Source organism: Chrysemys picta, chromosome 6, assembly GCF_011386835.1.
Source record: "Chrysemys picta bellii isolate R12L10 chromosome 6, ASM1138683v2, whole genome shotgun sequence".
Classification (NCBI taxonomy): Eukaryota; Metazoa; Chordata; order Testudines; family Emydidae; genus Chrysemys; species Chrysemys picta.
In genome coordinates, this window is record NC_088796.1 from 102,884,909 (window position 1) to 102,901,709 (window position 16,801).

Here is a 16,801-nt window from a genome sequence, read left to right on the forward strand (position 1 = left end):
CCATATACCCTAATTATGGGCCTGTTCCAAGACTTAGGCATGATAAAAATTGGAAGAGACCGCAGTTAAATTTCAACAGCATATTTGGTTAACCAACTCAGGCAAAGAACTCTCAGATATATATACATACAGAAAAATGTAAAAAGTGAAGTATGCACAGAGCCATGAAAATAAGTAAATTTTAAGTCTGTGTATCCAGCAAGCCCAATCAGGCAGCCAGCCAGCCAATAAACAAAACAAGAAGATCTACATGAAAACAATTCAAGATTATCAGCCTCCACAACGCAACTGAGGAAAGTAGGACAAAGACAATGAGAGTGACAACAGTGTCAAGTAAGTGACTGCTTACCTGCCCCAGCTTCACTAAGAGATCTCTTACCTTGTTGTAATAACCATAGGTGATTGCATTCGGCTGTACTCCAGCCATTTTCATTTCAAACAGGACTCTCACAGCCTGAACAGGATGACCACAAAGTCCGCAGAGCTGCATTACAACTCTATAGCACACCTAATAAGATTGAGAAACCCATAACATGGTCAATTTCAAGGAACATTACAAGTACTGAAGTCTGCAAGAGAGAAAAGGCACACAAAAACTACTATTCAACGTATAATCCTCAACGGCCAGGAGAGGGAGCACAAATTAATCAGTAAGACGATCATGTTGGCATCAGGGAACACTGCTGAGGATACTCACATTTACTCCATTATACATATCTAGGGTTACCATACATCCATATTTTCCTGGACATGTTCGGCTTTATAGTTCTTAAATCATCCGGGAGAAATTTTTAAGTATCTAAAAACGTCCGGGAAAATACAGATGTATGGTAACCCTAGCGAGGGGAAGGGGACCCTGAGTGGCTGCAACTTACAACTCCCAGGTTCAGGTAATCGCCCGTAGGGGTCGGCGCCGCGAAGGTTTCCTGCAGAGCCAGCCAGATGGCAATGGTCAGGAACTTTCCTGGCTCCCGCCACTCTCCACCGCGGGGCCCGAAGCAACTTTCCGCCCCCCCCCGACTCAGGCTGCTGCTGCCGCCTGAAAGCCCCGGCCAATGGGAGCCCCGGAGCTCGTGCTTGTGGTGGGCGCAGCACATTGAGACCCCTTGGCTGCCCCTGATCCTAGGAGCCAGAGGGACCTTCGGCAGGAGGGGCGAGTTGGTGAGTGGTGCGGGGTGAAGAGGCAAGCGGTGAGCCAGCAACGGGTGGGGGGGGTGAGTAGGTGAGCGGGTAGGGGGTGATGAAGAGGCAAGCGGCGAGGGAGCCAGTGGCTGGCTGGTGACGGGTGAGGAGGCAAGTGGTGAGCGGTGAGCCACCAGCGGGTGGTGAAGAGGCGAGCGAGCCAACAGCGGGCGGGAGAGTGAGGAGGCGGGTGGCAAGCCAGCGGCAGGTGGGGGATGGGGGGTTGAAGAGGCGAGCGGCGAGGAGCCAGAGGTGGGTGGGTGGGTGGGGGTGAGGAGGCAGGAAGTGGTGAGCCAGAGGCAGGCGGGGGTTCTCGGGGGTAGGCATGGGGGTTTCTGGCAGGGGAGTGAGGAGGTGAGTGGCAGGTGGGAGGAGGCGAGCTGTGGGTGGGGGACTGAGGAGGGACGCAGCAAGCCAGTGGTGGGCCAGGGTGTGAGGAGGGGTGTGGTGGCAGGGCCAAGTGGGGAGGGAGTGGGACCTGGGGCAGACTGGGGGCGGAGCGTGGGAGGAGCAGGGGTGGACTGGGGGCGGGGCCGACACCCCCCCATGGAGTGTCCTCTTTTTTGAATGTTCAAATATGGTAACCCTATACATATCTGATTGCCAGATGGAAAAGGACAAGTTATCAGGAAAGCTATTTTCAAGTTTTTAAGGATTAGCCTGCTTCAGACATAACAGAAAAATGTAAAACATTTTAGCAATATGTATCAGTGTCATCTTTTAAATTTAGCATGGCTTCAGACTTGAATAAATTAATGTTTTTGTGCCTTTTAAAATTTGGTGTGTGAGAATCTATATTCCCAAAGTCACAACTGTATCTACCCCCATTAAATTCAATCCATGCCCTGAAGGGTGCCCCCCTTCACTAAAATGAGATTGTGCAAAGATAAATTTTACTAAGCTTATTTCTGTGCAAAGCTACAGAATACTAGCCATGGTTACCAAAATAAATAAATAATTAACTGAATTCTAAAACGGGACATATTTAGTGGTTTTAGAGAAATTAGTGAAAATGACTTTCAAAGAGTTATTTTATGGTAAATTACAGCCTGTGGGGGAAATCTCATTTCACACTGCAACACAAAGCAAGAAAATTGCAAAAAAACAATGATTGTTTTTGCACAGAAATCTTTCTGAACAGTGAAAGCAATCCACCTTTATGTTAAATGTGATGCAAGAGTAAGGGTAAGAGCAAAAATAGTATGTGAATTTTAGCACTCATGTAAGATAGAGTAGGGTGACAGCAGCAAATCTCTCTACAAAAAGCATGTAGAACACAGGCTACCTCAGTACTAGCTTCCCCATCTTCTCTTATCAAGGTGCCTCAACCCTGAATCAGGAGGGAGAGAAACCCCATCTCTATGCCCACTAAATCCCTGGGTTTCTCTAATGAGACACAGTATGAGGTTACTAGTTAATGCAACTGTGGAAGTGTTTTTTGTGAGATTGATACTCGTCCACTGGGAATGTACTGGGACCATTAGTCTAATTTCAAGTAGGCCAATTAGCAGTCACAAGATAATTCCTAGTTCAAATTCAACTCAGATCAGTAGTTCCTATATGCCTGGAGATAAGAGGCTTTAGACCAAGGGACATTTTCAGTGTATTCACCTCTGAGCCATCCAAGTTTCCCAGAATAGTACTAGTCTATTTTACAGCCAGGTCTGACATGTTGGTCACACTTTCTGCATAGGTTACTTCAAACAGCAAATTAAAAAAAAAAACACTCAAAAATGTACATTTAGTGAGAAGAGCCCATTGTTATTTTGGTTTTAAGTTACTTCAAAAACAGACATTTGAGGACAAAATGAACAAACACTCAACTGTAACCAGTACTGCCTTGTAGATTAAATTCTACATTGGACAGTGACAGATACTGCCAAAACACTTATAACCTGAAAATATAGTCATATTTACAAGAGCTATATGATACTATTTTCAAGATGGCTTGCTCTGGCAGAATCTTAGGTGGATGGTTGATGCTTTCTGCACCAATAATCTCAGGAGGGGTGATAAACCTCACCCTCCAATTTATGGCACACCTGCCCCCGCTAGCATGATAGTGTTGAAAATTTATTTTAATTTCCAGCTTCCCAAACTAACTGCACAGCTTTCAGCACGTTATTTCAACAAGGCTTTAATAAAAATAATTAAAAAAAAGGTTTAAAAACAAAAAAGTTGTAAGCTAGGTAGCAAGCTTGAACTTTACTTATTTTTAGAAGTGAAACATTAACAGTTGATGATTAACATGTTCTTGTACCTTAATCCCACTGAATAGGTGTGGGGGGTTTGGGGGGGGGGGTGGAAGAAGGGGGGTACTTGCCTCATCTAGTGGTTCCACATTGGTTTTCCTCATTTTAATAAGAATGTCATATGCCTGTTGCAGTGCTCTGACTTTGGGATGGGAAACTCTGATGTAGGCTGGCAGACAAATGAACCATAGGCTATAACAGTGACTATACAGGCACTTAGCCCACAGTGGTGGGTTTGTGTAATACTTCTTGGCTAATTTATGGGCAGTTTTTATCTCCTGTAAAAGGCAGAAAACAAAAAGGATATAAACACACAAAATACAAAACACCTTGAATTTGGAGGAAAATTTCTTTAAATCAGATACTAGCTTTCTTAAAATGGGATCCTGCAGCTCACTGTCCTGGAGGAAACCATGCAAACATGAATGTTAAGCTGTATTTCTCATCAGAGTCTCCCTTGTGTAAAGCTCTTCATAAGGTGGGGAAGAGAATGCATACTAATACCACTTCAAATCTGCTCCAACTTTCTTTATTATAGCATGTATTATATCATAAACACCAACACATGTTTGGCTCTGAAGTATAGCCTTAGATACAGGAAGCACTGCCTCTGTAAATTCCTATTTATTTTGATTCGTTCCTCTACACATACATCTGTTTTCAAAGTTACAAACATCTATTCTTTAAACACCACACTAACTTCTAGCATAAATGGGTAGTAACAATTCGACCCAACACCAATGTAGTTTTTGATGCTCACACACACTATTATATAAAGGGAGCACTAGTTAAAAATCTTACCTGTTTTGTCCTCTTTGCCATGAGTGCTGGACTATTTGAAATGTTACCTCCAGCTGGGTGCCTGTTGAATGAAAGCTTGAGCTCCTGTGGACTGTCGAAGAGCTCAAAATCTAGTCTTGGGAAGTTTTTATAGCTATTAAAAAAAGAAAAGTGAAGTGTCATTTAAATTTCCAAATCTTTTAGTTGTTCTGCTCCAACTTTAAATACTTGGTGCAAAGGTCTTCCACATGCAAGCTGAAGGGATCAGCACATTGAGATCAAAGAATGTTTTGTAAAGAACCCAACAAAATGGGAGTAATTGTAAGGACAGGAAGGCTCTTCCTGTTGAGAGAAGGTTAGGGGGAAGACATTCGAAGGACTCCCCTTTGATCCATGAGCCCAGCAGAGACAGGAGACCGGTGAGTCAGCAAGGCCTCCATACCTCAGTGGCTGGTAGAATCAGGAGAGAGCAGCTGGAAGCAGGAGCAACCCTGAAACCTCCAAACATTTCACAGGGCAGGGAAGACAGGAGAATTAGGAATCTCCTGCCATGGGGCTGGAGGTGGCAGAATAGCCACAGTGGGAGGAGAGGGGCAGGTTCTACCACCCTTTGGACTCATGGGATCCAGTTAAAGAGCACAGGGCATCCAAAAGGACAGATCCCGTGCCGGCAGTCTATGGTGTGTATTCAGTGGTCCTGTGCAGTTTCACTAGCTACCCTGACTGAAACAGGCATACTCCATTGCAGTTGGTGTTATATGCACACAGCACCAGCAGGGGAAGAAAACATGGAACATACATAGGGAAATGTAATTACAAATAAGGATTTCCAGGTGGTGATCAATAGCTGGTATTTAAAAGGAAAAAAAGAAAAACTACTACCAGATTGCAGAAACTAACCAGAATTCAAGTTGTCAGTGTCTTTTTATATCTAAAACACTGCAAGTTTAGGTAGGGGCTTAAAGCAAGATGCAATAGCTATGTGCACTCATGTTTAAAGAGATAAGTCCCCATTTCACTTGACTCATTCGTTTTCTAGAGCCTCAGCACCTTTGTTAGTTTGCAATATACCTGTACTTAGGTGCTCGGGCCTGTCCATCATCAGGGGGAGGTTCTGGTGGCATTATAAACACTGTGTGTTCACTTTTCTGTGACTCATCAAGCTCAATTAAGCGTGTATCTTCTGCAGAATCTACATCAACCTGCAAATTAGTATCAGGACAAAACACCAGTTTCAACATTATTAATAGTTCTTCTACATATTCAAACACGACTCCCACTCGCATTATATTTTCACTTCTACTTTGCCATCAGAAACCCCTGAAAACAAATATAAAGGAGACAAGTACCTTCTCTCCCTTTTCTGTTCCTTTATCAGGAAAAAGCTAGAAAGAGGGAAAAGTTAGTTAGTTTTTTGTTTTATAAGAAGCTCCAAGTATTTTTACATATACATATTTTTCACGGAAGTTGTTTCTTCTACTGAGCTACCAAGAGAATCAAATTACACTGTCATATTACTTTGAATGCAAATAATCTCCATTACAAATACTCCTTCCTTTCACTGAAAGCTAAAGGGGCAGGCTCTCTCAACAAGCTTCAGGTCAGTCATGTCAGCAGGCTAAATAAGCAATCCTAATTCTAGAAAATGAAACTTCTCTTCCTTTATTTTAGCTTAGTTATATTATCTCCAAGAAAACACTTCCTACCCAATAATACATTAATTCAATAGTTAGGAGCAAGAGAGTCATTCCAGGATCCTAAAAAAATTGAGCCAGAAACCAAGATACTATTTTAATAAAAAGCACTTAAATAAATAAATGCCTTAATTATTGATCATCTAATTTATTTGTAAATTATTCACTTGGCCTTTTACAGATTAAGATATACCAAATCACTGCCAATTTGGACTGGAATTACACCCTGTGAACGGATTACATTTTGAACATGGGTGGGACTTGGGAATTATTCTAAAACCATCTATATAGCACCAGTTGCATTTACAAACAAGACAGAAAGGTCCCTGCCCCATCAAGATCATCTACACAGACAATACACATTAAAAAAGTAAGGTGTTGGGAGTAACAGATGCAAAAATGAAAAAAAGTTTGAGCAGTTGTGTTTGGCACCGTATAAATACGTAACGGTGTTTACATTCTAATCACAGCTAAATGAAAATCTGGGGGTGAAGCATGACAAGTGGAGTGGATGGTTAGGGATTAGAGATTGACTTAGGTGAATATTTAGAATGCACTTGATGGAGATATGAGAGGAGCAGGGTGGAGATGGCATGCCACATACTCAGAGCAGTCTCAGTTTTTCTTTTCATGAAACATCACACTGTGTAACCTTTAATTGGAGAAGTTATGGGAGCCCACTGCAAGTTTCCTACACTAAACAAAAATAAGATGAAAATGCAATAAGATGAAGGGGAAAATGACTCCGAAAGATAACCGCAGCAAACTTCATTATCTCACAACAACAGCTGCTGCTGCTCCACCTCTATGACTAAAAGCCACAGACATGAAGGCACAATTAACAGCAACACATAAATACTTAAAAAAAAAGAAAAAAAAAGAAAAAAAAAGAATGAAATACAATTTTTCACCTTTTCTATGCAGTCATCAAAAAATGCCAAGCTGGTATCCTTGTCACTCACAAAACTGCACTCTTCTATGAAGCGGCTAAATATCTGTGTTTTGGTTAGAAGTATGTAGAACTTTGTGTAGGCACGGTCTCTACTTTTTAAAAATCCTGGTTAAAAAAAATTTAGAAAAAATAAATACTAGTTTTAAGATGAACCCTCAAAAGAAACAAACAAAACAACAAAGTCACATTTGTCTGCAAGAGTTTCACCTGTCAATCGTTATACGAACACCTAAAATTACTTAAGTTTCAAAGAGTTGCTTTGCCTTTTTTTTTTTTTTTTTAATTAAAGATTGTTTACTTTGCATTAGGCAGTACATGGTGGATAGTCACTTATACCATTTCCCCGTGTAATTAGTTTCCTGGGCTTGTGTACTTCTTTCACACAGCAAGAAAGGAGACAGAAAAAAAATACACACAAAAACATAAGAAAAAGTGACTGTAAAAAGTCGCAAAAATGTATGGGTTCTCAGGGGCAGATGTAGGATTGGAAGGTATTTTTGAAACCTTTTTTCACAAATAGAGTGTCCCTTTAACTATCTCCACTAAGAACTTTTCTCAACTCTGTCAAAACAGCAGCCTATCTGAAAAGTCTACACAACCAGAATGAATTGAAGGGAGTCAGCTGGTTTCTATTCTATTCCCTATTGGTTTCTTGCATTCTTAATGTTGTCCCCCCTCAAAGTTTTCTATTCTTACCCTGTGTAGAATTAAGAATATTTTAGCTTGTTCTCTTTGTTATCAGGCCACTAAGGCTTGGCTTCTAAGAGCATTTATTCTCAATACAAGTTGCAAAGTTTCTATAATCCCAAGAGCCGCTTTAAAGAAATGTGGACACCAGAGATAATGTCACATTATTGTGAAATGATTTTGTCAGACCTTCAATGGCAAGACCTGCAGTTACATTAGCAGAATGGCCACGTTACAACACATAGATGCTATTTATTATTGACCAGTTTTACTTGTATTTTAATCAAATTGCAACATTTAAAAGATTCAAAATAACTTCAAAGGGCAAGATTCTGCTCTCAGATGTGATGTTAATGCGAGACATGCAATTAAACTGCAATTACGCTTTTCAGAGCACAGGCCACGTCCACCAATGCATTTGGACAGCACCTAGAATAATGACACCCTGACCATCACTGGGTCTGTGGGCATTAATATAATAATCACCACAGCACCAACCCTGCCTCGATGTGATCCAGAACAGCCTCACCTTGAAGGTCAAACAAGGAATCAGCAGCAGTAGTTTTATTTGAAGGTGCCTGGGTAATTGGCTTGAGGAATGTTCTGTACCCCTTTAAAATAGAAGCCATGAAGCGTAGAAAAGCCTCTTGGATCTCCATCTCAAGTTCTGTCATCTTCTTCTGCCAGGAGAAATCTGCCTCTATAGGCGTCATCTCCACTGCAGAGCCTTCTTGGGTCTTTCTGTGAACTAGAAACAAGAGCAAAGGGAAACTGAGCTTTATTATGGATGACATTAAAACAGACTATCCTAGAAACACCCAAGACAGATTTTTCTTTCCTTTTATACTTAGCATTCCTGAAAGTTGTCAGAATGACAATACAAGAAACTAAGATTCTCTGCTAATCCTGAGACTACTAACTTATTTCATGTGGGCCACTGAAGAACCATTAAATGGCACCTATTTCCATTCCCTATCATCATCTGGGCCAGATTAAAAAGGCTACAAGCACACAAGCGATCTCTTTTCCGCAAGCCAGCCAGTCCTGCTTGGATATTAGATAATTAAAGTGGGATCCATTACACCACCTGTCACTGCCTAAACTGAACATTATCATTTTGCAATGGATCAGTACACAATCAACATTAAAATTCAAGTTTTCACCTCACCTCACCACCTGGCTTCCCTATTATGTACTGAAAAATTGCATATGCACATAGAAGTGCCTGCACATATTAAAAATTCTAACATCTCTGTGCAGTAAAGTGTTAGAAACAGCCAGGTGGCATGCAGTGTTTACACTTGTAATGAATGGGCACATGCATGTGTTCTCAGAATTTTGTGAAAGCACAAGTAGATGAGAGGTGCTAAAAATTTACCCCCAGTATGCTATATTGCTACTTTTTTTTTGTCACTCAGCAGATGGCCTTGCTTCAACCCTGTAATATCAATATCATCTCTATCTCAGTTCATTTATAAGATTTCTGTGAAATTTAAGAGAAAAAACTAGAATATCAAGACATTTTTGTATGAGTTTTGTTTTAATACTACTACAATTGTAGTTTACTAATTGTAGTGTTATGAAGGGGCTTCAGTCTTCTAAAACTGAGTTATGCAGACTGTTTTTTCCTACACCCACAAGAGAAATCCATTTCTATGCTATCTTTATGAGTTTTCCCTTAGCAGTGTTAACTTAATATGTGTAGTGAAAAAGAATAAAAGCATTAACCCAATTTGATGTTCTCCATTGCCTCTGCTCCAATGAAATTTGGAACTGAGACTATCAGTTTTGTGTTAATTGTAACTTCTGACTCTTAATAGATCCTGCTGAGAGAACTCAAAACAAGGGCAGATTATGCACAAGGCTTTCACTGAAAGCTTATTAAAAATAGAGGGAAAGGCAGAAAGTCATTTAATTCCTTAAATCACAGCATATTATTTCTGTTTGAAGGTTTCCTTCATTTTACAGTCTTTATATATTTGTGACACAGGAGCCAGCACCACCTCCTCAGTTCAGTGTAAGGTGTGTATTATTAAACCAACTTAAAACTTTATATTGAAAGGTCCTATCTATACTCCAAAGGCAGCAGTGTCTGAAAATAGTTTGAATGTCGCTCCTGTCAAACAGTTGGTTTGGACAGGGCCAAGCCAAAATAAGAAATTATTCACTGAACAAAACGCATAATTTCTTTACCAATATTTGGTCAGAGTTTAAGCTACTTATTGACTTTTATACTCACATTTTCAGCAGACTATGTAAATACTGTTAAAAACTTATTGCCCTCATACCCTTAGTATTTTTTCAGTTATCTTGGCAATTGTTTAGAGTAATGGTCTAACATGAACGTAACAGATTCATTTCCAAAATATGGTTCAGTGGAAGCTTTGTTTGAACTGTGTTTGAAACATAACTCTCTTTTGACAGCCCCATCTATGTTCAGAACTGGAAAGAATCGTCGTATGGTTTAAAGTTCAGAATGACAGCAAAGTAAAAGTGCAAAAATTTCATGCCATGTACTTAAAGGGATGGCCTTAACAACTAAGAACCATGGCAATAAATGTAAGAGTTGCTGGTTTGTACCAGCAAAATAAATGTTCTGTGAAAATTATTGTAATTCCCTTGCATGGGGCAGCTTTCTTTCCCATCCCCATGCTTTACCCAACGCCAGCTGTGGATGCAATTTCCTTAAGGTGCTGAGTAGACTTTTGCATGGCTTCTTAGGAAGCTGTTTCCAGTTCATGCTCTTCTTATCATCCGATCTAAACAGTGAAACAATGCATGCAAAATAAAAAAGAATAGTAAGTGTGTGAAAACTTAATGTTTTTTGTTACTTCACTTTCAAGATGGCTCAATACCAAAACAAGGAAATAGCATTGGAGAGATGCCTTTTCATCAGTTTTATTTCTGTGTAGAAATAAAACACACAGTAGAAAGGACAGAGAACTGAAAACTATTTTGTTTCCTCCAAATAATATAGCAGTCTAAACTGAGTTTGGATCTGATCCCAGATTAACCTGAAACCAGAACTTTTGTTTAGATTTGGTTTAGACATTTAAATCGGTGCTTTAATAAATCTCAAAGTGGCTGCTTTTATCTCATTGAAGAAAATAATTTAATCAGGCTCATCTGCATTCGACTGACATGAAAACATACAATTCATCTCACTTACTGAGCTACCTATTCCTATTCCATTTTGTATCCAATAGCTGTAGTATAAATATAAAATATAGGCTTGATGCATGGCAGAAGAGGGTAAGCATAGCACTTAGGATCAGAGTAGTTAGTATTAAAAGGCATGTAAAAATGACAATAGTATTGGGGTCCTGCCTGGTATCTTTATGGTCATATGCTGCACTGTCACATGTACCACAGACATTGATTCAATGTCTATTTCCAGTCTCAATAATAGGCCAGCAGGAACTGGGAAGGCTAAGGATTCAGCACACACTTCGGAACCCATGTCGTTGATTAAGCAATGCAGTTAACTGGCGTAAAGGGAGGTTCTTCCTTGGTTAGAAAGACAGTGGCTACAATGCAAGTCCTTGTTTAGCAGAGAAGAAATAAACGGAGAGGGTGGGGGGTGAATGCTGAGAACTGTAGGCATGCATGTGCCTCCCTTCTGGAATGCAAGGAGAGAGGGAAGTTATTGTAGCAGGGAATGTAGCCGATATTGCTGGCACAGGACTAGTCAGTCATTTATTACTAGCTTGGCTGATACAGGCATACTCGGTTTTTGCTTTGCATCAGTAATAGGATTACTCACCTATTGTTGGATCACTATTAGTATAGCTGATTACATTCTTATTTTGGGGGGGGATACAAGATTTTACTAGAGATAAAACTGCCTGCAGAAATTATAAACGTAGCAACTATACAGGTCTCTTCATTCTCAAAGTGTTTTACAAATAATGAGCCCAGCCTCACAGGAGTCTTTGCAAGATCACTCCCATTTTACTCATGAGGAAACTGAGGCAGAGGATTTAAGCGACAGCTGTCAAACTATACAGCAAGTCAGAACCAAGATTAGAACTCTGATCCCTAGCTTGCAGTCGTGTGCTCAGGAAACTCTCCTCCCACTTTCTCTCCCTGATCTCTCTATAGCAACATTGGCTGTACTGTTTCTCCAGTTCAACAAATAAAACAAAAAGGAAGACTTTTTTTTTTTTAAATCCCAAACTCTTCTTTTTCTAACAATCTCCCTCAAAAAGATTGTCATTGTTACTTTTGCCGATATAGTCTTAAAGCAACAAAGAATAGGCACTAAAGAGAATGTTGGATGAATGAAAGCCATTCAACATTTGCTGGCAGTAAATAATGCTTCATCAGTCAATGATAACGGAGCTACTAGTACTAAATGCTTTCAAAAGACACTTGTCAATGACTAGTTGACACTGTTGTACTAGAAAACACAGCCTTTCTGAAAATTATTATCCTTTCTATTCAGCTGTAAAGGTCTTTCAAAATTAGCTTCACTATAGCAGCACTGTTATATTTAATAAAATGCATCTCCCCATGGAAAAAGGAATGGAGCGTGAATAAAATAAAAGCCAGCAATAACATTCATTTATAACACTTCATGCTTCTACACAGTCTTCCATGCAAAGTACTTCACTGACATGGATTCTGCATGAACATGTTGCTGAGATAAAGAAATAGCCCCATTATGCAGGTGAGGAAAGACAAGGAGGATATGTATTTCCAGAGGTGAAGCTACCAACAGCTCCAATCTACTTCAGTGGGAGATCCAGGTATTCAGCACCTCTGAAAACCAGGCTATAGTTGCTATCAGTAAAATGGCCAAAATAAGCAAATAATTTTAGATGATAGTCTTGAAAACATAGACCTATGTGACTGAGCTGGCAGGGCTGGCTCCAGGGTTTTGGCCGCCCCAAGCAGCCAAACAAAAAAGAAAAAAAAAAAAAGCCGCGATCGCGATCTGCAGTGGCAATTCGGTGGGAGGTCCTTCGCTCCGAGCAGGAGTGAGGGACTGTCCGCCGAATTGCCGCCGAAGAGCTGGACGTACCGCCCCTCTCCGAAGTGGCCGCCCCAAGCACCTGCTTGGTAAGCTGGTGCCTGGAGCCGGCCCTGTGAGCTGGGCAGGGAAACCAGGTCTCCTGAGTCCCAGTCCCTTGCCTTAACCAAAAGATTTGTTGTTGTTTCTGTTTTTTAAGTTTGAGAGGCTTTTTAAACATTGCATTTTGCCACTGTTCTTCACCACCAGGTTTTAACCAAGTTAGTGCCAGAAACTACTGGGAGTCTCACAACAAGTCTAGTTCCTAGAAGATTTCCAACCCAGTAACTAGTCCAAATAAGTTTTATATCATTTGAACTTTCAGCTGCTTATTTGAACTGAACCTTTTGCAATTCATCTATCTCTACTTAATACCGCACCACTACTCACTGGAGAATCACATCTCCATGACTGAATACTTAAGTCTCCACTAGCAGTGTTTTTAAACAAAAATACCCCAAAACCAAATACTAAGCTATTGTTACATTGAAGAAAAAAGCTTTCAATTCTATTATTTTCCTCTTCCTAGCCACCATTCCTTCCATAGTACAATCTCCTAAATGGACTGCTAAGAACAAATTCTGCAATATTTCCATTTTAAAAAAAAATACACAAGCAGCATTGTTCTGCAGTATTTCCTTTGATACTACCACAGGGACAGTGAGTCTTGCAGTAGTTGAAAGGAAACACTTCTTTTTTCAATAAATATCACAGGAACTGTCCTCTTGACATGAAGAAAAAGAAGAAAATGTTCAAACTGAGTCAAACCCACTGACTAATTGTAACTCAAATGTTTAAGCGTGAAAATCTGATTAGAGTTAAAAATTTGACATGGCACCTCACAAAATGTATTTCTACAGAAAAAAAGAAAACATGTACAGTTTGCAATTACAGCCAACATCATCATTCAAGATTGTTGTTTCCACTAGCCTGGAATAATCCTAAAATGCATGAGACAATTCACTAACTGATTAAGTCTAAATTAATCAACATCTTATTTTTACATTAATGATTAAGTTTAAATCATTTTAATAAATACGTTGAAGAAAGAAAGGTCAACTTTTCTTTGAGAGGGGGAATTGCACAGATAACTGCATAAAGGAGGCAATTACTTTTAGTTAACTCATTCACAATAAGGAAAACACAAAAACAGTAACAGTTAATGAAGCATAGTATACCTTATACAGAGTTTATAACATTAAAAGGACACAGTTAACATGAAATCTAGCCATCTTAAAAAAAAAGTTAAAAAAAAAAGAAAAAGGATTTTTTTTGGTACCACAGCTGCCAGAATCCCTCTGAGATTTGTGGTTTCATAATTACTTTCTTAAAATTCTCTATTGTTGCTGGGTGACAGACAAAGAAGGAAACTTAACTAACTATACAGTGGAAACAATAAAACTGACTATATGCAAAATGTTGAGATGCACAAAATAAACAAACTGAAGATAGAAACACTCTACTCATTCAGTTACAATATGGATAGGGGTCACTTAACACTAGTAGGTTAGCATTTTCAGAAGAGCGTATGATTATTAGATTAATGGGAGTTCTTTATTACAGCAAGAAAAAGGCTTATACGGTCATTCAGCTAGTCCAACATGTACTTCAGTCATTCCTCCCCTAATTTGTCTATACAGTGCAGTATTTGAAATAACAATGGAAGTTAACCAGAAATCAAGTTTGTACTGCATTGCATGTAGAAGCAATAGAACGCAATATAGTTTCAATTGAAATATTTACATCATTAATATTGCCAAAGGCAAATTAAGAGCAGCATTATCAGATATTTTCCTGCCACTTCAGAATTATGGTTTGAATGTAATTCTTGGTACATAAAATGTGGTTTTGAAAAGAATTGTGGTTTGGACTAGTGAGCATTCAAGAGTTTGAATTTTGTAGTACCAGAAAAATTCTTCTCTAGAGCATGTCTGGCCTCACACATCTGTTTTCCACAGACCCGTTTGCCATCTTATTATATACTAAATTCAACAGGGTTAGAAATGCAACCTAAGGGTCTAAGTTTTAATGGAAGGTATTTTTCTCCACACAATATATGCTTCATGTCATTATAACTCTCATCCAGCTAAAGGAACTAAAGCTTCCCTAATGACTTAGAAGACTGAATTCATGCTTGACAAAGGACCTGAAAAGTGGACATCAGCATTTTAAATACATTTCTATTTCAGCTGATAGTTTTACATTAAACTGAACATCTGTATGCTCATGGGACACATCTGGAATTGTATTTCACTCATGCAGACCAAATTCAGAGATGGTGTAAATGGTGGTGCAAGGGTGAGATTGCAGCAAGGAAAGCAACCAACAGGATGGTATAAGATGCAAGCCCCTCCCATAGTTTAGCTTACACCCTCTGATCGCTTGATTTTTCTGTCCTACAATTCCACCCTCCTCACATTATGATACAGCAACACTTACACACTCAGATTTACACCACCACTTGCATCACACTTCTGAATTTAGCCCAAGACGCCGATTTGGTACATTTTGGTTTGCTATGAAGCATTAACAGCAGCAGAGAGAGAAAGGCTGATGGAACATTCTTCTATACCAGGGGTTCTCAAACTGGGGGTCAGGACCCTTCAAGGGGTCGCGAGGCTATTACATGGGGGGTCGCAAGCAGTCAGCCTCCATCCCAAACCCCGCTTTGCCTCCAGCATTTATAATGGTGTTAAATATCAATTAAAAACACTTTAATGTAAGGGGAGGTTGCACTCAGAGGCTTGCTATGTGAAAGGGGTCACCAGTACAAAAAAGTTTGAGAACCCCTGTACACATATCTGCTTATTGGTTACTTTAGGGATTTCTGGATCTCTATATAAAAATCAGTAGAAGTTTAAATCAAAAAACTTACAGGTATACCATGTTTGTGTCTAAGTCAACGCAAACAACATCCTGTGGCGGATCATACAGATCAAAGTATCGTGAATCAACTCCAACTATAAATGGAACAGGAGCACTGAGCACTGCTGCCAGAGACAAAGGACACAGGGGGATGTATGGACACTGCCACTGAAATGGAAATATCATCTGAAGGAAAAATGAAATTAAACCCATGTATTAAACAGGACAACACAGATATCGTACAATAAAAAACAAGTGAAGTTGGTGAATACAGGTAACAAACAAAACTACTAAGAGCTGTGTTACAGTCACCAATTCAAGCCACTGTCAAGGTTGCCTCACAGGTTCTTCAGTGCACTTTTTAAAGGGCTGCACAACAAACTATAGCAATTCTAATAGTTATAACCATTAAAACTGAGACCTAATCATAATGGACATTCACAAAATGCCACTGCTGTAAAACAGCTATTTAGGGCAATCACACATTAATTTACAGTCAAATATTAAATATATTAGCCACTCCTGAAGGCATCAGAAAAATTCATTGAGGAAGCAGGAATTTCATTGATTTCTGCTATAGTTCCTTCACCAACTGTGCTTGCAATATCCTCACCTGATACGTCCACATTTAATTTGCTTTGCACTGGAAGTGAAAATGCACTTGAAAAATATATTGTTAACCTGATTTAACCTAATCTGCAAACATTTTACTAAAAGTTAAAAAAAAAAATGTTGATTAGACATCCCCCCCCCCCCCAGAGGAAAAATATAGCTGCACTGAAGTGTGAACAATATGGCATTAACAAAAGATTTCAGAAACCAAAGAAGATCTGAGCTTCAAACTTTGCTATTCCCCCACCAAAGAGAGAGATGATGTTCATGATAAGTATAGGAGTCAAGAGAACTGTAAAGCTAAAGAGAGGTTCAGAGTAGAAGGTTTCTTCTCAAGTTTTAGGCTGAAGTTTCTTGCAATTAATTTTGGTTCAGAAAAGGGACTATTTATTTCAACAAGAGTTGATTGAGCCATGTGAGTTTATGCAAATGTTTGTGTCATTCTAATAACTCAAGTGGTTTTTTTTTTTTTTAAAAACCACACACTTTCCATTAATTTAACCCACAAAGAGACCATTATTATTGGCATAGAGACAGACATCTGGTTCAAAAGTACATCTCCAGTGTCTCCTGAGGCATTTGAATTTGGACGTACAGATCTCTAGAGAGTTTGTAAGAGTTAAGTCCCAACTCCCAGGTACCTTCCTTGTGTCCAAAGATTTCCTGTGGTACCGCTCCTTAAGGACACACGGACCCTTCTCTAGGACCTCTGACCTGTTATTTGTGGTCTCTGACTTCTCAAGAAGTCAGCATTCCATTACCTTGG

General features: G+C 39.5%; 1 protein-coding gene across 7 annotated transcripts in view; it reads right to left on the reverse strand.

The window, feature by feature from the left end:
• DENND4C (DENN domain containing 4C) overlaps positions 1–16,801 on the reverse strand; it is a 108,949-nt gene that overhangs the window by 33,233 nt on the left and 58,915 nt on the right. For all 7 annotated transcript variants that reach the window (XM_005297682.4, XM_065549458.1, XM_005297681.4 and 4 more), the window contains exons 10-18: positions 15,434–15,609; positions 10,206–10,306; positions 8,077–8,295; positions 6,820–6,965; positions 5,564–5,599; positions 5,286–5,416; positions 4,236–4,368; positions 3,506–3,712; positions 380–508 (exon numbers count right to left, since the gene is read on the reverse strand). In XM_005297682.4, coding sequence (XP_005297739.1) covers positions 380–508; positions 3,506–3,712; positions 4,236–4,368; positions 5,286–5,416; positions 5,564–5,599; positions 6,820–6,965; positions 8,077–8,295; positions 10,206–10,306; positions 15,434–15,609 — 1,278 coding nt within the window. The remainder of the gene's footprint in view (positions 1–379; positions 509–3,505; positions 3,713–4,235; positions 4,369–5,285; positions 5,417–5,563; positions 5,600–6,819; positions 6,966–8,076; positions 8,296–10,205; positions 10,307–15,433; positions 15,610–16,801) is intronic.